General features: G+C 40.8%; 1 protein-coding gene across 3 annotated transcripts in view; it reads right to left on the bottom strand.

The window, feature by feature from the left end:
* LARGE1 (LARGE xylosyl- and glucuronyltransferase 1) overlaps positions 1-24,383 on the bottom strand; it is a 438,357-nt gene that overhangs the window by 299,363 nt on the left and 114,611 nt on the right. For all 3 annotated transcript variants that reach the window (XR_016441840.1, XM_090043139.1, XM_090043138.1), the window contains exon 2: positions 18,876-19,062. Coding sequence is in view for 2 of the 3 variants with exons in the window: in XM_090043139.1 (XP_089899265.1) it covers positions 18,876-18,981 (106 nt within the window). In the remaining variant the exon portion in view is untranslated. The remainder of the gene's footprint in view (positions 1-18,875; positions 19,063-24,383) is intronic.

Here is a 24,383-nt window from a genome sequence, read left to right as displayed (position 1 = left end):
TACCAGTGCATCTCAAGCAACACCCAAGAAGTCATCCTCCCACTTTACTCGGCTTTGGCGAGGCCGCAGCTGAAGTACTGTATACAAATCTGGGCTCCACACTTTAGAAAGGATGTGGAGAAGCTTGAGAGAGTCCAGAGGAGAGCCACACGCATGATTAGAGGTCAAGAGAACAGGCCTTAGGAGAGGCTGGGAGGCATGGGACTCTTCAGCCTGGAGAACCGAAGGCTCAGGGGTGACATGGTGGCAGCCTGTAAGTATATAAAGGGGGATGCATCAGGAACTGGGAGAACATCTGTTCACCAGGGCATCCCAAGGGAAGACAAGTTCTAACAGTCAAACTGCTGGAAGACCGTTTTAGACTGGACATAAGGAAAAACTTCTTTACCATCCCAGTCTTCAGAGCCTGGAACAGACTCCCCCTAGAAATGGTGCAAGCACCTATTCTGGATACCTTTAAGAGACCCTTGGATGCTTATCTTACTGGTGTGATCTGATCCCAGATGACTTCCTGACCCTTGGCAGGGAGCTGGACCCAATGATCTTGCGAGATCCCTTCCAGCCTTAATGTCTACGAAGTGACAACCAAATGATGATACAACAATGCCCTACCCATGCCCTTGCCCCTCCCCCCAATAAAATTCATCAACTTCTCCAACCTTTGTATAAATCTGCAATACCCCATTTTACACCAAATTTCACCCACTTTGCGCTCACATGCTCTATCCCCATCAGTTCAAATCAATGGCTATTACTAATATAGCTCTGACCCTCACTATCCCTTCCAAATTCAGCTCTCCTATTGCTATCACCCCCACCTTTATTATGGTTAATAACCCTTTCACCCATGTGAACATTTAATTTCCTGTCTGCTACTGAGCAGTATCTATGCACCCTTTTAAAATAAGCCTGTTACTGCCATGCATCTAATCTTGAAACACAAAACTGTACCTGCTCATGGAGCATTCCCTTTTCACAATCATAAAGGAAAATTGTCTGATTTCCCGGCACTATGTAGCCAGACTATGGTTAGACCATTACAAACTTATCAGAAGATGTCTGGCCAACATCTACATAGCATAACATCTTCCTACTCTTTGTTATTTACTGGTCAATATGCAAAGGTAAACAACCTCTTTAATTATTAGAAATATGAGACTCTTTGTTATATATACAAATATTTTCCAAAACAAGCATTACAAAGGCGTTCTCACCTTTCAGAAAACAAAGCAAAACAAAAACGCATGTTTTTTCCTCCCTCATGTATGGAATTTCACATTTCTAGATTGAAGCTTGATATACTGTACACATTCTTCCTACAAAACACTATTATATTTTGCCTCAGGCTGACATTTAATATTATTATATGTCTTGCTCCCTCGAGTCAACCTGCAAAATATACTACTACTCCAATTAAAAGGAAAATTGTGCTAATAGATTTAGATTTGTTTTTTTCCCCCTCTAACTTTGCAGGCAGCAATAGCAGCGGGTAATAGCATTTTGTTCTGAGAGCTAATGTCATTTTGTCCTAATTTACTTGCATATTGTGTCTTCAGTTCCCAAAGTGCAGAAGTGGCTATTGATAGTAACTGTGTTCTTTTAAAAAGGCCACTTTCACTTAGAGACATACTTCACTTACAGGATTCATCCAGAAAGATCATAGCAGAGATGCTTTTGGGGGATGGAGTAACTGCAATTGTGAAAGTGCCTTCATTGCAGAAAGAAAGAAAAAAAAGATCCATGTGTACATAGAGACATCATGTTATGAACCACTCTCCCACAAAGACATTTTCAAAAGTAACTAGTGTTAAGAGTGCTAGTTTTCACATGCCCAAAATAAAACACCACAGATTTGAAGGGCCTTTTGAGGGAGACTGGGTACTGAGTACTTACTGAAGAGGCAGATCCACTAGGATGACAATTTTAAATTATGTTGAACAACCAATGTGGTATCCAAAAAAAAAAAAAACCCCAAAAAAACTCTGTTCTTAAAAATTGAGTCTGTAATGATTAATGTGATTTCTGATCATATGCTAGAAAAGTTAATCAACTGAGTCACTGCTCTGCCTGAAAACCTTCTATCTAATAAATACAATCTATGCCAAAAGACAGAAGTGGCTAGCTGAACTGCCTTTTAACTTCTTATGCTGTTACGAGTAAGCTGATTTGTTCTTCCCTAATTTAAAAAACTGCAATTCACAGAATCCCTAATGAAAACTTTTGGTTTTACAACTGGTAACAGCTGACTTAAAAGCCCAGTAAGTGGAAATTATGCAAAAATTGTGCATTAATATCCAAGACCAGTGGCTTCAGTGTCCAACAGATGTTCAGTGCATGGCCTGAGAGTTAATATTTGCATGGCCTTATGTCCATTGTCTTTTTATAAACAAAATTATTCCCTTATAAAAGCCTTTTCCACACAGGAAAATTATACAGGAGTAGGGAAAGATGTAAATTCATAAAGCTATAGTTATACTGGTGCATCTCTCCAGGTGACTGCTTTTAGTCCAGTACATTACTTAGGAAACCATTTTAAGTAAACTAAAAAGGCCATTCTTAATCTGTAATAACATTTGTCAAACTTTCCCATATAAACCAGTTCTTGGTGTCAGAAAACTTTTGGTTCCTCCTGCATAGTCTCAGCACAAAGTAAAGCAATTCATATTAAAACACGAAGTAAATAAGGAATATTTCTGAAAGGACCAGGTAGGATTTCACATACCAGAACCACAATTCCCAGCTGTTTCAATGCCTTGATTTAATTCATCCATCTCTGGCATATGATAAAAAGCATAGGTTCACAACCACCTTTGTGCAAGGGAGAATTTTCTTCCCTCCATCTCTTGACAGTGGTCTTCAATTAAAGCCTTTAACGATGAAACTCACTGAGACTGACGGAGGAAATAAAAGAAGCGAAACTGCTGAAATGCATCTGCAGAGGCAGATTATTAAATGCCCTGCAGACATCGGTGCGAGTGACAGCCGCCAGAGTTTAGTGAAAGAAAGAGAAGCGGAAAATTAAACTTCTCATTGGGCCTGATGATGATTAATATCTTCTCTCTGATGAGCTGAGACTTCTTAATCTTTGCTATTAATATTAAATCACTGAAGTGCAAATATGGCAGCTGAAGAAAGAGGGGGCATGTGTGAGTGTTTCATATCTGGTGGCAGGAAGTAGGGGGTGAAGAAAAATCTGAAGAGAAATTATCTGAAGTATGTTCTGCACTCAAATCTTAACTCTGCTAAACTAAAACCCAAACTAAGCCAGGCAGATGCTAGCAAAAGCTATAAAGCCAGATGACTATTATAACAGTCAGAACTCCTAGACAAACCAGAGATCTTATGGCATAAAATAGATAAGCAGTAGGTTCCAGAAAATTGGTGGAAGGTATTTTCATTCTTTAGGAAGACTCTACTTCCTAGCATCAAATTCTGCTTTAAATGTGCATGAACAGGCAACTGATACCCTCTCCCAGCAACAGTTGTAAGATAATTACTATTTTCAAACTTGCACATCTCTGCATATACTGGCAAAAGTTCAGAGAAGGTTAGCTGAAGTTCTTTGGAAACCAACAGCTATGTCTATCTAATTCAGGAAGAATTTTGTTCTCAGGTCCTTCAAACTATTCTGCAATCTGTAACCTTTTTCTTGAGATTATCATTTTAGAGCACTGCCTATGAAGCACACTGCAGCAAAGAAAGAAAATAACTACAAAACATCTGGTGGCAGTGGCAATCCCTCATGGTCAAGAATGATCAAACAAAACATAACTGTTATCCTGAGAGATGAGAATGCTGCCTTTGACCAACAGATGCCATTGTTGAAGAGAAAGATGTTATGATAGCTTGATCGTTTGGGGATTAAAAAAAAGGGAATTTTGTGTTACTAGGTAATTAAGGAATGTTGTTAATGCCATAGTTTAGAAGGGAAATCACTTTCTCTAAAATCATCTGCATAGGCTAAATTAAAATACAATGACAGGAAGGTAATTTACAGATTGTAAAATATTAAAATCCTAGAATTAGTTTAACATAATTCTTGAGTACCTGCAGAATTAATGCTGTGAAAAACAAAAGAAAAACATCTCTCTTTTAATGCCATAAGAGCAACTTGTAAACATTATTTTATTGTACAGTGATTTCATGGCTTATTGGAAAAATTCAATACACCAATCATGTTAAAAAAAGATTACAATCCTTGTCTCCACAAACAGTTAACAGTAACTGGCAGGGTTTGGGTTTTTTTTTTTTTAAGTGAACCTTGTTTCTTAAAGTGAATAATCACACTTAAATTGCTGCTAAAATTATGTTTGATTTGATCCTTTCTGAAGAGTTATTTTTAAAACTTAAAAGGGTGATAATCTGCAGCTCAGAATATAGAATTTGGTTGAGGGATTTGTTCTTCTGGTCAGGTGGCAAGTCATCATTCAAGCTTCATCAGTCTTCTGGCAGCTAGCCTATATAAGAGCTGTGATATGGTTGGTAATTATCCTATAAAACAAACTTGGAATGGCAATATATTTTGATAACTGCAGTAATATAATATTTGTAGTATTTAGTACAATATTTACTACAGTCTGCTTTATGTACTATACACTACAGTAATTATCGTTTACTGTACAATATACTGAAATGGCATTGTCTTAACTAATCAAAGTGCAGGATGCTGTACAGTTACCAGTGCATGCCTGTCCATTTTTATCTCCTATTATACAATTTCATGCACTGTGATTGGTCTATTTGCATAATCAGTGCACAGTTGTTTCTCAGTAACAGTAATGTGAATATAAAAATCTCTTTTCCAATTTATTTAGTCTAAGTATTTTCAAGACATGGGTTAGCAGCAAAGGTAGCTAGTTGCTAACCTCTGCTTCCCACTGCCTCCAAATAGAGCACAGACAATTAAAATGTTTGCCTGAGCAGGGAAAGTGTTACCAAAAAAAGCAAAGAAAATGGGCAAGGCAAGGCTTAATGTATTTTTCAGCTGCTTTTCATTTCTCTAGGCTAGAAACAACATGCATTTTTAACACAGAGAGTAATTTAACCATTTCAACAATTTAGTTAAGGATGGAGTGGATACTCCATCACAGGGGTGGGCAAAACGCGACCCAGGTGCCAGATGCGGCCCACCAGACCATTCTATCCGGCCCGTGGGACCCCTAAAATATTTAGAAAATTAATATTTATCTGCCTTGGGCTGCCTGTCATGCGACCCTCGATGACTTGCCAAAACTCAGTAGGCAGCCCTCTGCCCAAAATAATTGCCCACCCCTGCTCCATCATCTCTGAAGTCAAGATTAGAAATCTTTATAGAAAATATGCTTTGGATCAAAAGGAAGTTATGTGCTGAATGAAGGGATTACTGATTAAGAGTCAAAGACTACTGTCCTGTGTTGGTCAGGAGTTTAGAACAGATTATCCTAATGGCCCCTAGGAATGCTTGAAAAGAAGATTCTTGTATGGGGAGAACCCGCCCCCCAAAACGTCTGACTTTTAAGTTTGAAACACAAATTAACACCCCCCTTATACATTTGAATATAAGACAACCCTGAACATAAGACAACCCCCTTATATTAGATTCTATATTTTCTATATTTTAAAACATACATGTTATAAATTTTCCAGGTACAGAATCTAATTGTTGGAGGTTTGCCTTACACTTGTCCCCCTCTCACTGCTACAGCACAGAAAACAAATCAGGGGGGGCAAGCAGCCTCCTTTTCCCGGACTCCCCCCGCCAACCTCTTCCTCCTGCAATCTCTTCCCCTTCCTTACTATCAGACCCTGGTCTCCCTGGCCATATGGAAGGGAGGAGCAAATCTGAAAACACTGACCTTGAAGTAAACATGTCCATACTAATTTACACAGTACCCATTAGGGGTGCACAGATAGAGATTTTGGGGACCAATACTCACAGCCGCTTTTTAAGGAGGCATATTGGCCGATGCCAATCTGATTTCCGATACAGCTGCATGCAGCTGGTAAGTTGGTTGTGGTGGATGGAAAGCAGAGTGGGAAGGGGGCACAGATCAACGCCCCCCACGGTGAAGGAGGGGGCAGGGGCAGGCACTGCCCAGTTGGGGTGGGGGGCAGGATGGAGTCACAGCTAGTGGGACGGGCAGCTTTCGCTGCTGCTTGCACCCCCGGAGTGTATGGGAGGGATGTACCCCCAGATCTGCATGAGGCAGGCAGGCTGCAGCTGCAGGCTGGTGCTGTGCCTGGTTCTTCTCAGCAGGGGCTAGGCTTGGGGCAGGGGCTACAAAGGGGGCTGCAGCCCCCCCAAATTTTGCTGTAGCCCCACTCCCCCCCCCCCCAATGAACTGCGATACTGTCCTGTACCCCACCCCACCCAGGCAGTGCCTACCCTTGCCCCTGCCCTCTTCCTCACCATGGGAGACATTGATCTGCACCCTCCCATGCCACTTCCCTCTCTCCTCCCCTTCCACCACAAACAACTTACCAGCTGCATGCAGCTCTCCATGCTGCCGGGCTCTGCTCCTCGCTGCCCAAGTACTGCACTGCAGCTGCGCATGCAAGAGCATTTACTGGCCAAACGATTGGCCGCATCGGTCCAATTTCTGATACAGCCAATCTTCTTTATATCTGTTCTGATCTGATATCAAACCAATGCATCTGTGTATCTCTGTTACCCATAGACTTAGTTCATCCAGAATTATGCATTTTACCTTTTTTGAAACTGCTGCAAGTTTTCGCATGGGTACTCCACATACACAATTTTAAGCACCACTTTTGTATCTACTTATATGTGGTACAAACTATGTATGATTTTAGTCCAAAGCTAAAAGGCTCTTGCTTTACCATACAGTTCATTGGGCTGTGCCACAGAAGAGTCAATGGCATTCCAAGCCATGGTGACCCCCGAGCTCAGCACTGCTCAGTATGTGCGCGCGCTCCAGACACCTCTCCCCTGAGCCCAAAGAATCCATGTGCTAATTAGCCTCCACATGACTGGAACCTGATGTTCTTGGATCCTCCAAAAATGTATATGCAAATAAGGTACAGGGCAACCTGGTCCAACTCTACCTCACGGAGGCCGAGGCCACACTAATCATATACAACAGGCTGAGAAAAGGGGTGACGGAGGGGTTCTGGTTGAACTTTTGAGGCCCCATTTGGTGATGTTTGTCAGAAATTTAAGCCTGGTGAAGAAACAAGCCTCACTGGAAATGTAAAAGAAAGGCTTAGCTCAGCTTTGAAGTGAAAAAGAAATCAAAATGTATTCAATGTAGTGACTTTAAAAAGAGTTGGTGCTAAGCAGGACTGAACACAGTGGGCAGTATTACATATATCTTATTCAAATGGGTTGCATTAGTCTATCTTACCTAGCAGGGGAAATACTGTGACTACTAAGGCAGTTTTCCTAGTTGCTGGGAATAACTGTTTTTCTGACACAGTGTAGTACCTGCAGAAGTAATTTATAGTTAGTTAACCTCCCACTTTAAATTTCCAGTGGAAAGATCTTGGCTTTATGCCAACTTTCTGGAAATGGAAGACTCCTCCCTAGCTTGCTCCTGCGGCCATATGGCTGAGGGCTAGCAAAACTCGAGGGCATCCAACCCCCAAGCCTCCAGGCTTGGGCTTGCACAAAGGAGGTCCGCCAAATGATTTGGAAACATCTGAAGCCCTACGTGGTGGTGAAGGATGTTGGCCAGTAGTATAGCCATATATGGTTCCTGAATGACTCAGGGATTTGGAATTGATTTGGCTTGTAACACAAAACATTTTCCTTAAAAATAAAAGAAGTATTTTTGGCACCAGAGGAAGGTGTCAGGGCATGCTCAGGCCTTTCCAAGTGCCACTCTGGTATTTCAGTACCTCCAGCCCCAAAATATGGACCATGTCTTTTATAATCATGCTCAGTGTTGGCTTCTTTTAATGAACTTCATAGCTGGTTTCTATTACTGAGCACATGCTGATTTTAGCAGCAGTTTAATAATGGACAGTGTATTTAATGAGATTTCCTTGTATACAAATGTAAGACAAGGGGCTTCCCCCACCATGCTGATTGGGGGGAAAAAACTTGTTTTTTATTTGAGTAAATACAGTGTTATTGTCCCAGGAGTCTCTTGCTGTCACATGGGTAAGAAGAGATGAATGAGAAATGAGTCAGGAAAAAGGGAAAAAAAGTCTACATGGGAAAAAACTATCAGTATCTGAGTTTTGTTCTACTCCAGCTTATTCATCCCATGATTTGCCCATTTTACCTCAAACAAAAAGTACTCACCTGTTATCATTCTAGTTCCTACTCTAGTCTCTTTTTGAGAACCTAGGTTATTGTCAGCTCTCATATGCTTTACAGAACTATTTACTATGAATTTATTTCAGCTACAGGAATAAAGTTCCCAATAATAACCTCTATTTTATATCAACTTCAGCCCTATATTAATAGAGCATTGCCCTATACAGTGACAACCTCAGCCTTCACACTTCATATAAATATGTATACAGCAAAATGAAGGTGTGATTGCAGCATGGTTAGCCATATGCACACTAGCTGTAATGTATATAACACAGGGAACAGTAGTTGTGAAGATGTTGTGGCATACGCTTTGGCATAGTCTGGACCACAGTATAACCCTATTGAGAACCTGGATAAGTACTTTAAATACTACCCCACTCTGAAGGCCACATTGCCATGTCTTTTCACTTTTTGTGGTGTGTGTATATATATTATATTGTGTTAAGTACTATGCACCTATGCATGCTATAGTTGCACCATAATTATGTTGGGTAGACCTACTCTTGGCATTTTTCCACTTAACATTAATATTTCAACTCCACTTCTGCAATTGTACTCTGAGATGGGACATTTACATCTCTGTGTAGCTACATTGAGTTCATTAGGTTTCTACACAAGCTCAGGGAGTCCATTTGTAACAAAGCAGTATGGAAGATTCATGTCTAGTTTGTTCTCCCTCTTTTAGAACTGTATAAAACTGCTGTTAAAAGTGTCCTGATATGGCACCTTGTCACTACTTCAAATTTAAAAATTATCATGAAAAGAATATTACAGAAAACTGTTTTAAGAAACTGTCAGTAGCTTTATCTTTTTTCCTTGAAGAATAGTTTATATAAATAATAATTAACACACACATATTCTACTATTGACTATAGATCTGGTTGAGCAAAATTTAGTGAAACAGACAATTCTGTGATTAGAGCTTCATTATAAATCTGACAAAGGCAAAAACAATACTCTGCATAGCCAACATATAATGCTTGAATACTCAGTGGGCACATCTGCACAAGATGCTACATTGCCGTAGTGACGAGTTACGCTGCTGTAGCTCATTGCTGTAGCAATGTAGTGTCGGTGGGCATGAACCACGAAGCCAACACTACTGCACAGTAGCTTGTTGCTACTGTGCAGCAGCATAGGAAAGAACCTGTGTAGTGGACTACGTGGTAATGTCAGTTACTGAGAAGTAGTATTTGCATAAGAGAGTACTAAATGACTGCGCAGTATCAAGGCACAAAATTAGATTTTTGCAATATGACAGTTACATCTTATCTGTTGTGCCATTTTTCAGAGACAGGTAGGAAAGGATACTGATGCTGCACCATTCACAGGTTAAAGGGGTCACTGTTATACCCTTGAATACTCAGAGCCATACATCAATCATTTGTTACATGTAAAGAGAATCTCAGACTAACAGCATACAACATTTCAGGTCAGCAGTGATTTCTCTTACTGTGGGTATTCACAAAGATAGAGTCAAGATAATGCCTTCAAGCTCATTTTTTTAAGTGGCTTAGGCATTTCATTTATTTCTCCAAGGTTACCTCATTACAGTAACAATTCTACTTATGCCCTAATCTCAAAGAGGAATATAAGGAAGGACATGAAACCACAGAAGGGAGGCAGATGGACAAAATTTCAAGAGAGGAAATCTGTTATCCAACTGAGCAATCCCCAATCACTATCCCATACAAGGTTTCCATTGACAAGCATGTAAATATATAACCAGTTCCATCCAGGATACTGAGGTCAAAAGAGGGGCCTGCACATGTGGTGGTGGTACCGTCAGCTAAGCACTCTGTTATTACATATTCAAAGAAAATAAGAATGTCATCCCACCATCCAATGAAACTATGCAAGGATAGATTATGGAGTATTATCAGTACGCAGGTTCATACAAAGGTTCAAAATTAATCATGGCCACAAATTTGATTTTCTGTTTTTGAAGAAATTTCACAATTTGGGTATTTCTTATTTAAAACAGAGGTGGGGGAGGAGTTACAGCAGACCAACATTTGATCCCACAAAATTAAATTCCAAAGGAAAAGATTTTGGGGCCAATGAAAGTTTTACTAATATTTAAAAAACAAAAAACATTTCATTCTTATTTCCTCTGAATGTATATATAAACAACACTTTTGTTTTGAACTCCCTTTAAAAATGTCCCATTCTAAAAATATCAAAATGCTGCATTTTACCATTATTGAAATACTTAATTTAAGGGTTGTTGTGGGGGTTTTTTAAACAAGCTTTCACTGAAAACAACATGTTTGAACCATCATTTTTTCCCCCTACAAAAATGCAGATTTGTCAAAACGGATATTTCAACCAGTGTTCTTTGAAGGCTACAGCCAGTGGAACCAGTAGGAAACCTCTGTTCTGGTGTTTAAACAGTCCATTCCTAGCTTGTTTAGAACTCTGTAGGCCTCTGGGAAAACATCAGTTTTATGTATTTGTAACTACTCTTCCTTTTGGGAACAGAGTCACTCAATTCTAGAAAGTTTTATTTTGGGGAAACCTTTTCAAACAGGTTTCTACATGAGTGGGGAGAAAAACATTAAACAACTCCTTTAGGATGCCAAAGGATATTCCTCCGAGCATTTTTCCTCCTTAATAGAATAGCCGTTCATCCCTTATCAGAAAGAGACAATTCCATTCTGTATTTTTTCCTCAATAAAGGCGAAATAATGGCAGCTAGGCAAAGAAAGCAATGACAAAACAGAAAGATAATCACTCATAATCAGGAGGTTCCCCATCCTATGGTCAAGGTGCACTAGCCTACAAGAGTAATATTCTGTTCTTATTTGGTCATCTAAATCACCATTAAGTCAGTAGCAACGCAGACGCCAAGCAATAATAAAGTGCCAATCTAAATGACCAAATGGGAACAGAATGTCACCCCAAGTGAGTAAACCTAGTTTGAGGAAAGGCAAAAGGAGTTGGCCAAGACAGGGGTCATGGCTGAATTCCTCACCTATGTGTGAAAAGAAGAATACTTTGCTTTTACAGATCAATACATCCACCTTCTCTCCCCGTCCATCTTCATATATCTTTTCTCTACAGAAAATGAAGAGTGGGGCCAATCTGCCTCCCTTTACAAACATGGTACAGTGACTCTCCATGGGATATGGCCACAGCAAGGTTTACTATGTTTTCCATGAATCATGGCTTTGCTGCTTCAAAAGCATGGATTTCTTGCAGACCGAGAAGAAGGAAGTACTGACAATCAACATTGTGGGTTGTGAACCATACGGTGGGCTTTACTATACAGGGATAAAATTGCTTTGTAAGAAAATAACTGCTGTTTTGGGTGAATGAATGATTAAGATGGCAATGCCATGTAGCTCTCACTCGCATAGTAGTTTGACCTGCTAAAGCTTCTCAGCCATGTTCCCCTTTGGCTCTGGATATTGGGTTTACTGCCCCTGGGCCAAGCCCATTCTGAATCTGGCATAAAAACAGAAGTTAGTTTCTAGTCATTGCTCACAAGCAGATTGTTTGCTTACACACCAGGGAATAAAACTTCATTCTTTGTCACGCTTCATATTAATCCTGTTTTCTAAGATGATGAAAAGGTCAGGTCTCTTAGGCTAAAAGCTAGTGTTTGAGGTACTGATCTGGAAGCTAAAAAATTTAAGTTTTGAGGCTCAAAGGCACCGCTCACAGAGGGAACTTTCTGGTAGAGAGGCCTAGTCCTGAGTATCAAATATGCCCAAATTATAAGAAATTCCTAAGGTTTCCCAGAAAGCCATGTTGTACTGGTATCAGTTAATAGTGTCTGAAATTAACAACACCCCATGGTAAAAAACTAGTATTTTTACCACGATAATGAAACTGGTTGTTTCACTGAAGGTCTCAGGGTAAAAATGTATACAATTTTTAGATAATAACTTGATTATTACAGTCACAGAGCTACTAAGACTACAGTTTTCAATGTACTTATTAAAAATCTAAGTTGTCATGGTAAGATTAATCCTCTGAAATCCTATTTCCCAGTGCCTTTACATTCATCCCACTGGGATTTGAACAAGCCTTAAATTCATACTTTAAGGCTAAGTATAGACAGGCAAAAAGCTTGAGGCTGAATCGATTCAATCTTTGCAGGTTACTTTAAGCTGAGTAGATTGAATGGATACAGCAAGTGAAGAGACATTCACTTTTGATTCCAGAAATGCAGCCACATCTGCAGTGGCCCAGGCCAGAAGCTGGGGGTAGCAGGTGGCACTAGAGCACATCTCTCTCCTTGGCTGAAACAGACAATTTGGGCTAGGGCTAGCCCATCCACCCTACAAAGGGAGTTTGCCGGGGAGGCGCAAAGCATCCTCTGATGCTGGGGGACTGTGAGTTAACTTGAATGTGGAGGGGATTTGGGACAAAAGTTCAATAGACTGATTTAACCTAAATCAGTTCAGGCTGATACTACATCCATTCAGGTTATTTCTTAAATTGGTTTCAACCATTTTGAAAGTGGTTTCTGTGCACTGACTTTCTGTCGTGTTACAAATTTGAACTGGGATCTGAACATTTATACCAGTTTATGTGCAATACTGTCCCTAGCCTAAACAGGTACTGGACAATGTTCTCCATTTTGAATTTTCTGAGATTCACAGCACATACCACAGTTCTATCTATAGCTGTGGGAATCATAACATAAAATGTATTCAACAAATCTGGCCTTTACCTGATTACATATAGTCTCTGAAGATTTTCTCTCAAATTTGTTCTTTAGTCGAAAATGTTTGATAGAGATTTTCACAATTAAATTACAGGTTTATATTTATAAGAGCAATTCAGGAAGAGTATTAAAAATTCAAGCTGTTTTTATCAGCCACACAGGTCCCATTATACATTTCTGACATTCGAGTGATTGGGTTTAAACCCCAGAATCAGCTTTCTGATTCAAATATCCACAAATATGATTCCAAAATGTGTTTTCGGCAAATATTAAACAGTTAACATTGTTTCTGTGAAGTCGTACCAGTTAACATATTTACTAGCATATTTATGGAAAGCAAACACAAAAACGGTGCAAACAGCAATGTGAATCAATTTAAAGATTAAAATGCATATATGAAACTTTATCATTTTTTAAGTTATTTGCCCAACTCTAGTTCTGATCTTAACTCTACAGATTACCTGCACTAAAAATGAATCTGCATCAGAAATGTCAGAGAACGATGCCAGCCTCAGACACATTTAACTCGGCTACATGGGCCCAGGGCTGGAAGAATGAATTCTGAAAGACAAACAATGGCTCACATGATAGAGTACGATCCTGAAACCTAAGAAAACCAAATTCAGTTCCCAGCTCTGCCACAGACTTCTGGGTAACCTTAGGCAAATCTCACTATGTCTCAGTTTTTCATCTGTAAAGTGAGGTCAGTGATTCTTCCCTAATGCACAAAGGTACAGTGAGGCTAAATATGTTAAAGTATGAAGGCTGCTTACATGTTACAGAAGTAGGAACAATGGAAGAGCCTAAAACAGACAGCCAGCCTACAGGACCCTTGCCCAAATACAGTACTACCAATTTGTGTGTCCCCCCGCAATGATAGAAGGAATGGGAGTGTGCTACCTATGGAAAGGAAGATGTTACAATCCATGGGACTGCCTTGGGTGCTCTCTACTGAGTTTATATACCAAAGAATTAGTTAATTTAATCAGTAGTTTAACTATAGGTGTGTGGCAGGGGCACCCACAAAGTCCACATCCTGGCAGCACTGCCAGACTGGAAACTCTGAAACACTTCCCAGCTTCTGTTGTTTTAAGAGCAACAAGCAGGGTGGGCAGAGCATGCACAGCAGCAGAAGTTCAGCTGGGACTGTTTAGAAGTTCCTAGCACAGGTAATACTGCTGTGTGCCAACCTTCCCCTTGCCCCACCAACCCCAGAACCTGCGACCCCAATTTCCTGTTTTCAGAAATCCTGCACCCCCCTTAGATCCTGCAACCCCTACCCCTGCTCTCAGAACCCCATCCCTTCCCACCACCCCTGCTCTCCCACAACGTTTGCCCTAGGTGCCAACTCAGCTTGTCGTGCCACTGATTTTAATTGTTATAAGCAGTTGCAATATATCACTGCATCATTATTTATTTAATACAGGAGCACCAAGACATCAGTTCGATATTGGATCAGCACTGACATAACCTTATGGTTATAAGTTTGACTATATCAGAAAATCAGCCTGATGTGGCTGATAAATGCCCCTGGGTGCGCACTGCAGCAGCGCAGCATGTAGGTGGTGAGGAGCACAGTCTGGCGGCATGGAGAGCTGCATGCAGCTGGTAAGTCTGTTGTGGTGAAAGGGGAGGGGAGAGGTAAGGGGTTTGAGGGGGGAAAATAAACACCCCCCATTGTGAGGGAGGGAGTAGGGCTGGGGTAGGCACTGCCCAGTTGGGGTGAAGCCAGGGCTTATCCAGGGAATACGGGGCAGGGGAGCAGTTCCTGCCACTGAGCACACGCACAGAGGGCACAACAGGGCATGCACCCCTGGATCTGCGCAGGGCAGGGCAGGATGCAGCTGCAGGCTGGGGCCAGGAGGGGCTATGGCAAAGTTTAGGGTGGCTGCAGGCCCCCCATAACCTCCCTACCAGCGCTGCCACTGCCCACCCCAAGAGCAGCATAGCCCAGCCCCCTTGCCAGGAAGAGCCCAGCACGGCCCCCAGCCCCAGCTACAGCTCGCCCTGCCCAGACCTGGACCACATGCCCTCCCCCCACGCCCTCCAGGGGCGTGCATAGCAGGAGGAGCTGCTCCCCCTCCCCACACCCCCCAGACAAATTGCGGCTTCGTCCCGCATCCTGCCTTGCCAGTGCCTACCCCAGCCCCAGCCCCACCCCTACTGCCTCCCTCACCGTGGGGGACATTGATCTGCCCCCCATGCCTCTTCCCTCTGCCCTCTCCTTCCACCACAACAGACTTATCTGCTGCATGCAGCTGTAACAAAAATTGGATCAGCATCAGCCAATATGCCTCATTAATAATTGGCTGTTGGTATCAGCCCCCCAAAATTTCTATCTGTGCACCCGTTATTTCATAATTTCCCCTCTTCTATTTCAAACACCTGATACTCCCTCACCCATTTTCGAAGACATTTAAGTTTGTTGAACAATTGGTTTTTCATTAAAAAAGACACCTAATTGGCTCTTGTATGCCGTGTTGAAAACAGCTACAGCAACCAGACTAATTCAAAGGCTATGCAGTATTCAGAATCCTCTTCAGTACACTGGTTCATACATAAAGTATGTGTGTTAAATTACAGTAAAGTGTCAACTTGAGTACTGCTCCCCTCTAACAAATATCCCAAGAGCAGGAGCTCAGTCCTCATCTGCTGTTTAAAAGGTTATGAAGCGACAGGTTGCTAGGTACCTCTTGACAAAAAAACAAAACAAAACAGGGAATCACCTATTGCAGAACTTGAAAAACAGGACATAGGAAATGAACAGGTAAAATCACATTAGACATGCTTTAAATTGAGCTCCCATTAATAAACAGTTTATACAGATGGAAAATAGTGCAAAGGGCTAATATAATGCTTGGATTTATAAACATCCAGTCACAAGTAGGAAAAAGGAGGTCTTTTTACTGCTATTTACAGAACTGATAAGACCAGTATAGAAATAAATGAAAGCAATTCTAGTGACCATATTTTAAAAAGTACACAAAACTGGAAAGGCTACAAAATACAAAAATGGCTGGAAGACTAAAGAGAGAGCATGTGAGAGCTCAATCTGCTCAGCTTAGCAAAAACAAGATTGAGAGCTGATTAAAGTGTATAAGGACCTTCATAAGAAGAAAATACCAGGTGGTATTAAGGACTCTTTAATCTAGTGGAGAAAGGCATAACAAGACCCAATGGCTGATATCTGAAGCCAGGCAAATTCAAAATGAGAAACACCAGAAAACAAGATGTTCTAAAAATAAAATATTTAAAACGTTCAATAATTTATTTATAAGCATAACTAATAACCATTTGTAGCATCATCTTGGTGATGTACTTAAAGCTATAAGACATACCTCTCATACCCACAATACGTTTATAATATCTATTAATCATTTATAAAGGGAAACCTTTACTAATAATGTTGTAATTGTAATTTTCATCTAAAAATGATGGTGCAAATCTGGTCAGCTTCTACTATTAAACCAAATTTGGGCTATTCAGCCTAGAACATCAATTTTCAAGCAACAAGCCCCTTCCATGTTCAGTTTATTGTGTAGCCCATAAAAGCTTCATTCCAGAATGAGCTCATACAGTGATTAGCCATTATGGTGGAATTGCTAGGGATCAAATAAAACTGCATAAACTCATGTATGTACCTGGCATGTGATTAAATCAAAGTGAGGTAATGAATACTGAAGAATATTCAGCTCTTCTTAACTTTATTTTACTTTGAATCCAATTTTGTTTTCAAGCAAAGCATATATTTCACATCCAGGACTACAAATAAAGAAGCTTAATGTAAAACAAAGCTGCTTTCTGAATCACCAGACCACAAATAATATCTCAGCAATATTTAAGTGGCTGCAACACCTCATGTTAGGTGAACTCAAAAGCCACTAAACACATTTTCTTTACACCTTAAAAAATATCTATTGATTAAGGATAAAATGTTCCACCACCATTTTTAAGATACAAGTAGCTGAAAATAAGGGTGATATTACAATATTTCTCACCTAACTGAAATGTCACAGTTGAAATCCTCAAATACCAGGAATCTTATTTATCAGAATTTAATTGGCAAAGGTGTTGGTTACTCCAAGTCACCAATATAGAGCTGCAAATCGGTGTACATTCTAGATTGAGCATCTTCATCTATAGACAGGAGAGGTCAGAAAGACTCTCACAAACACTTCTCTGAGCCACCCAGAAACAATGCACCTCAACTGATTTTTATATATTGAGATACTCAAGATACAGATTGATTTTCTGTGTTCAATATTTGTTTCACCTGCCATGCACTGATAGATTGAAAAGCTGTCTAGTTCCACTGTAGATTCTGTAGGTGGCTCTGCACACTTTTCTGAGAAGTTGATTTGTAATCGCATATAGAATTACTTAGCAGACCTTCCCAAACATGGTTTTTACAACTGTTCCTATTACAACACTAAACAAAAGAGAAGGGGGTAGAGGGATGATCTTCCTGCTCCCTTTAACAATGAAAGAATGCACCTGAAAATGCAACAAGATCAGATCTTAGTCGTGTTCCCAAGGACATTAAGAGGGTGGATCCAGGATTTTGTAAAGGAGACCTACATTTCAGGGATGGCTGAACTTCTGCTCTCACTTGCCCTCTCCTCCTGCTAGGCTGGGCAGACCACACTGAGGGAGCAGCAGCACTCCCCTCCCAGTCCCCCACCTTCTACTACCACTGTCTCCAATGTTTCAGGTGTCCTGGGGGCAGGGGAGCTCCAGAGCTACTCCTGACCTGCTCCAGCCCAGCTGCACAGGGAACCAGCCTCAGCCTGGGAAAGCAGCAGTGGTGGCAGGTGGATAGGTTCTTCCCTTCCTGAGCCTACTTCTGGGTTGGCAGGGATGACCGAGGGCAGCAGGCAGGAAAGAGGAACCCGTCTGCTGCCACTACTGCCATCATTTCAGGCTGAGCCCAGCTCTCATGCCACTCAACTGGAGTGGGGCAGGAAGGATTCTGGAGCTTTCCCATCCAGGAACAGTGGCAGTGGCAGGCAGGGGAGAGGGGGAATTTGAGGGGAGGGGATGTGCCAGTGGGCACAGAGGGGAGGGAATTTCTACCTGATCTGGAGGTTTTAAAAAAAAAAATCCTCAGCTGCTGGTTTCATGGCATGAACTAGAAGGGGAATGTGACTGTGCTACTGTACCCTTTCCCTCCCCCCCCACTCCTGGATCTGCACCCAGGCCTAACAATCTGACAACTGATTAATCACAGAAGTGATTAATCTGAAGCCCCATTAGAAGATGTAAGCAGCAGTTGCTGGCAAAGATCTTGCTGTGACACCCCCATATTTTTGCAGTCTGAACTCTTCCCCAGCACCCAACCCTTGAACCTGATGATACTCGGGGTCCATTACAAGGCTCACCATTTTCTGAAAACAGAAGAAGGAAACAGGAGATGGAATTTAACAGTAAGGGGAAAGAACTGTCGGGAGGGCAAGATTTAACATTGAATTATATTAGATTCCTGCTGTTATAACTTTAAGCTAGGTCAAGAGTGTCTAAATCATATGAATAGTTCTCCTTTTTAAAACACTTGTATAAGCTAAAGAAATAAATATTTAAGGACACATCTAAAAAGATTATTATGATTTTTTTTTTAAATCTTATTTTATCTACCTCCAAGACATAGGAGACAGTGACATGTCAGAAAGCATAGAGAAGAAAATGAATAACAAATAAGTTTTACAGATTTTTTTTTCAAAGCACCTAAAGTAGGAAGGGGAAAAAAACAAACACAATTGAAACCATCATCTACATCTGTCAGAAGGTAGTGAGGACTACTGTTCAGAGTTATGCACTGAAAGCCATTTCCAGGACATGACAACAGCAGCTTTATTTAACTTTTAATGACATCTGAAATCCTACCACGTCAGCTTCCATTCCAATCATTCAGCAGCTCCCATCTGCCTTTTCCACCCCTCTTACCTTCAAAACTCCCAGCAAACAGGTAAATCCAGGTTATGGCTGGAACGAAAAGGAGAGTCAGAGAGGCAGCCAAGAATTTCCGTCTCCCTCTGCAGATTCCCAGCATTCTCTCAGAAGTGGAGATTCCCAACCCGGTGCTGTTCCTATGTTGGAAGCATGTAGTCCACAGCCTCCAACATATTATTCCCTGAAGAGAAAAGATGGCAGGGTTACCAGTTTATACCTCTATATTAAGTCCGACGCTCCCCATACCCCTGCAGAATTAAATAATGAGACTGAAAATGGGTCGCTGGCATTGCAAAACAGTTCTCATTTCAACATTCTGCACTGTTAATATAACAACAACACAAGTCTTAGAAGTCCCCTAAAAGAGAATAAATCAATAAAATGTATCAAATCAGCTAAATGCACACTGAGCTCATCTCAGAGTGCAACATTTTTTGTTACCTTTTGCACAGAAAAAGATTCCATTTTCCTTTATGTCATTAAGTGAGTAATGCCCTCTGAACAGATGAGAGGGCCGCGTCAATCTAACTCTGTCTAATAAGAGCAGGACTCACAGCAGTCCACTGATGGGCTAGCTGCAAGGTGGTGAAGAAAACCAAATCAAGAAAGGTAGCGTAGCAATTACAGTGGTCACTAAAAGGACTGCTGATGTGTACATATCTACAAGGAAGAAAGAAATGCTCAGTGGCTAACGGAAGAAAATGGAAGGAAGAACTAGCAACTTGTAGAAGCTGTAGACAACCATATTTCCTCACATACAACATGTACTTTCCACCCAAAAAACATCTGCTGGAAATTGCAGTGCGCACTTATATGAGAAGTATGGCAAGAACAGTTACCAGGTGAAGTAGAAGTAAGCCCTGCATGAGACTCATGGACTGCAGAACAGGCTTGGCTCCCTAGCTGCTGCTACTCAATTACTTACCACAAGGAAAGATTTTTCTCCATTCTGCCTTTCAAAAACAAGGTGCGTTTTTCTGGGGCATATTGTATGTGTGGAAATGTTATATGGAGAGATAGTAGCACACAGGAGATATTTTCTTTAGAATCCTTAGGTTTATTTGCTGGTTTGAGGTACTGATTACATTTCTATCAGGTCATGATCTCAAATCCTGGGACTCCTGCCTGTCCAGAAAAAAAACACACATGTTGATCTGTCAACTCTCTAGCTGACCATTCAGGTTGGGTGCAGGTGGCCAGAAACCTCCATCCTGGCCTAAACAGCTACCCACTCCCTATCACCAGAGTGCCTGGCCAGGGCCAGCTGACACTTCACTCCCTCTCATATAAACCCCTGACCCAGAACAGATGCATCTGGGCAACCAACCAGTCTCAACCACTAATGAACCGCCTTGCTGTTCCTTGAGGCTTGTGCTTCTGCCTGATGTCCTGGCTTCTTGACTCAGCCTGTCCCCTGACTCCAGGCTTTGCCTGGTTCTTCAGCTTCCTGACTTGGCTCACCCCTAGGCCCTACTCTGCCTGGTCATCTTCCTGGCTTGCCAGGACTCCTGACTTGGTTTGCCTTCTGACTCTGTGCTCTGTCTGATTCCTCAACTTACTAACTTAACTTACCCCTAGTCCCAACCCACACACTGACCTTCTGCCTTCTCACCCTGGCTTGTTCCTGGAATCCTCTTGCTCCGGCTGACCCTGCTCAGCCTCTTGAATCCTTAAGGAACCCCAAACCTGACTATCCATGACAATTCCACTGCTTTTCCACGTTGCACAAAGTATTACCATTATAAGAAGAATGCTTTTCAGGCTTATCTGGAAAAGATAATTCACCTGACTTCTAATGTGTTTCATGCTTGACACAGATCAAGGGTGTAATACAGTACTGCTTTCCCTGCTGGGTAGAAAGTACAGAAATTCTGCGCTCAATGAAAATGGTACATCACTGCTATCATTCCATGTATGTTAAAAAAAAAAAGAGAAGACAACAAGGAATTTGACCATCTGAGGTGGGGATTTACAAAAACACTTATCACTGTACTAATATATCTCCACTAATGTCAACTGTAGTACTCTCAGGATACCAAAGGAAAGGGCCAATGATGAACGCTTTTGAAAATTCCCACCTTATGTGAGCTGCCATAAGCATACATCAGTATGCATGCAAGTTGCTACTGGTATCACCCAGACTTCAAAGCAGGACAGGAGAACAGCAATGTTGGGGAGGCATCAGTTCATTTTGACCCTCATGGTTAAGGAAATCTTAGTTACATCTCTGCTAATTTCCCTTTTACTATATACCCCTGAAAAAATGGTCTGTGAATTGGGCAATACTAGAAGTGCTGATCCAGATCCATATTCCATCTGTTCTGCATGATTCTACTGAGACTAAGTGGCTTCCAAACGAAGAAAGCACAAAGGACACCTTTGAACACCTATGCCATGTACAACTGCACAGCTGAGAACCCAGTCTATATGTTTTTTTGACGGCTAGATGAGATTGTCATCTTCCAAACAACACAGCAAAATCATTCTGTAGTATTCAAGAGGGTCTTCACACAATGGAAGACCCTTGGAAAATTCTGAAACAGATGAGCCAAACTGGGATGGATCATCCTAAGAAGTGTTCAAAGGTGCCATGCATTATTTTAAAGGAAATTTCCTTTCTGATGACTATCAGTGGCACTCTGTTCCTGAATATTTGGTTTATATCAGAATATACAACCATCAGACCCATTGAAAGCAACTGTATAAACGAGCCCATGAATAGCAACAAAGATACTTTGTTCAGAGCAACATTTTCGGACTGGATAGCTTGTTTACCAGAGTATTCATTTATGGAGATATTATTTATTTGAAGACTGTACATTAAGCAAGAGCAAAGACAGTTATTTTTTGATTACGCCATCATCTTGCCAATTCAAAGAGTATAAATTTGCTACTCTTGAAAAAGAATGGTTGACAACACTGGCTAGAGATAGGATTGTGAATAGAACAGGCTAGAACTGTATTCATTACTCCCGCATAGCTCTGCCATTATGCCTCAGTCCTGACCTACAGAATCCCCTGCTATTCCAGCTATAGGTCTTCTCTTGTTTTTGCCAGATGCTGAATGTTTTTCTTCCATACAATTTCATATTAGGACTAAGCATCTGATTGGTATTTCTCCACTGAACAAGCTAGAATATCTCATGAGAGAAGGACTGCCCCAGCACCAGCTCCATGCTAGCTACTGCATGTGCATCTCTGGGCAAATGGTGGAAAAGGGGTCAGGGAAGCACAACCCCAGCCCCTCCCCTATTGTCCTCTACGTGCACGCAAGACCGACAATGAGGATCTGGCCCTTTTCAGCTCCCCTGCCATCAGCTCCTGGCATGCGAAATTGAGACATGGGTCAAGGTTGAGCTGGTTTTGGCACTCCAGCCAAAAATGCTGCCAACCCCTGGGACAAGCCATAACCAAAGAATGAACACCAAGAGCTATGTTTTTGAAAACTGAAAAAAAAAAACCATAAATAGTACTTGCTTATTGCATTAAAGAAATGTATGGACATCAATATGTCCATTTTCATATGTCCATAAATTCCTATTTAGGTCTGCTAAAAAAAAGAAAAAAAATTAAGCAAACAAAAAAACAACAACAACAAAAACAAGTCAGTGAAGCATGCTCATTTAGACCAGCAGAGAACTGACAAGCATTTTTTAAATTTAGTGAAGACTGAACTACTTATTGAGAGGCATCTGCAAATGGCTCCTCTATATTCATAGATCAAAAATGGTCCAAATTATCATTATTTTCAGAGTGTTATATTTATACTTTTTCGATACTGCATACTTTAAAAAAAAAAAAAACACCAACAGAAAAGATTTTGTTCCAAATTTAGTGGGGGGGGGGGGTTTAATGGGGCAATCTTTGAGTTAATATAAAGCAAAAGGAATCTGATTTTCAACTTGATGAATAGCTGAAAAGAATGGTTAGAATGTAATGGCTGTCACATGCTTGATAACTGCTGATATTATTATAATACTCTACCCATCCTTCAAAGGCTTGTTTTGCAAATCACAATGGATATGAAAAATTGTCCTAAATCAGACAAGTTCATTTGCATCTCTCTCTCCACCCATGCAAACTTAACAATGACCTCCCCTGCCAGCAGTGAATATAACGAGTAACTTCGTCTCTGTGGTTGCCTTCTATACACATGTGCATGCTATTATTACTGTATCACCTTGTCAGAGAGCTTGCTGTATTTTCAACCAAGGATTATCTTCTCAGCAAAGTGCTAGGCAGATCAACAAGTATAAGCAGCAGCATATAATAAAATATAGCATGCAACAAACCACTAATCACTTTGGCATTCAGTTTCCATTAAGTTTTTTAATTGTGGCATGACAGCTCAACTACATAGGATGTTCAGCAAGAGTTCAGTAGAACAATGCTAGTAATTACGAAAACAAACTCAACACAATTAACTAGATTTAACTGTTCCACTATAAAAGCTTTCCTTACTGCCTTGCACATTTCCCTACACTTGCTGCAGTGAATCTTATCCCTGTAATCTTCTGTTTGTTTTCACAGTTATTGAAATGGATATACAGTACATAGTTACAGCTGTTTAGACAAGCACCTTGTGTCTCGGTTTTACTGTATATCTTGAATTAAAACTACATAATTCTCCCTGCTTTTCCACCCTTGCAACGAGACTCAATGAACAGTTTGTACTGTTAGACTTTTCTCTCGGCTTCCAAGACTGTGTCAAGGTAGCCTTTATCCTTTAAAAAAAAGACTGGTACACTATACCAGACTTGAAATAAAAATAAGCTACAGAAAAGTTCATTTTATTAGCTAGTATTTTTCCATTTCTCTTTTGTGAAAGAAAAATGAATTTGTATATTATTATAGAAGCTTTATCTCCCAGATAGCCAGCTTTTTATCTTACAGTGAACCTGTAGTTGCCCTTCCCCCCAGTTACGAAAGTGGTGACATTTTATCATGCCAGATGAGAAGCTTTTTCCATAAAAAAAAATAGTATAGTGTCACAGATCCAACATAGTGGTGTCAGTACAATACAGAATAAAAAATGCTGAATTGTGAAAGAGAAACCCATATTTAAGTAAATTCCTATTTGCCAAGAAGCAATTCCTTGACTTCTTAGAAGAGGTATGGTATGCTACAAAAAGACCGATTTAAAAATTCAGCTCACTAGAAATTACCCAAACTTTGGAAGAAACAACACTAATAGGTTGAAGGAAGGTGCAAACCATATGCCTTCACACTTGCCTTCTGATGGGTAGAAAATGGTATTTAGAGGTTTGTTTTTGGGAACTGACTTGTAGGTAAAGTAGATATGCATTAAAACAATGATCCAGGGCAACAGCAAGGTTTCATAGTTTCTTGGTTTCTAAAAGCCTGTTTGTGACATTTCCTTCAAGGCCCACTGTGTCTAAAGCCAGCAAACACACAGGCTGGTAAATTGAAGAGGTGCTGCATTGTCCCATAACATAAAGAGTGTATCCAAACCGAGATAATAGATTCTGCAGTACTGGTGCC

This window comes from Crocodylus siamensis, chromosome 4 (genome assembly GCF_052110815.1).
Source record: "Crocodylus siamensis isolate JL-2025a chromosome 4, ASM5211081v1, whole genome shotgun sequence".
NCBI lineage: Eukaryota > Metazoa > Chordata > Crocodylia > Crocodylidae > Crocodylus > Crocodylus siamensis.
Note: the sequence above shows the minus strand (reverse complement) of the source record. Positions and strands in the feature narration are given on the sequence as shown.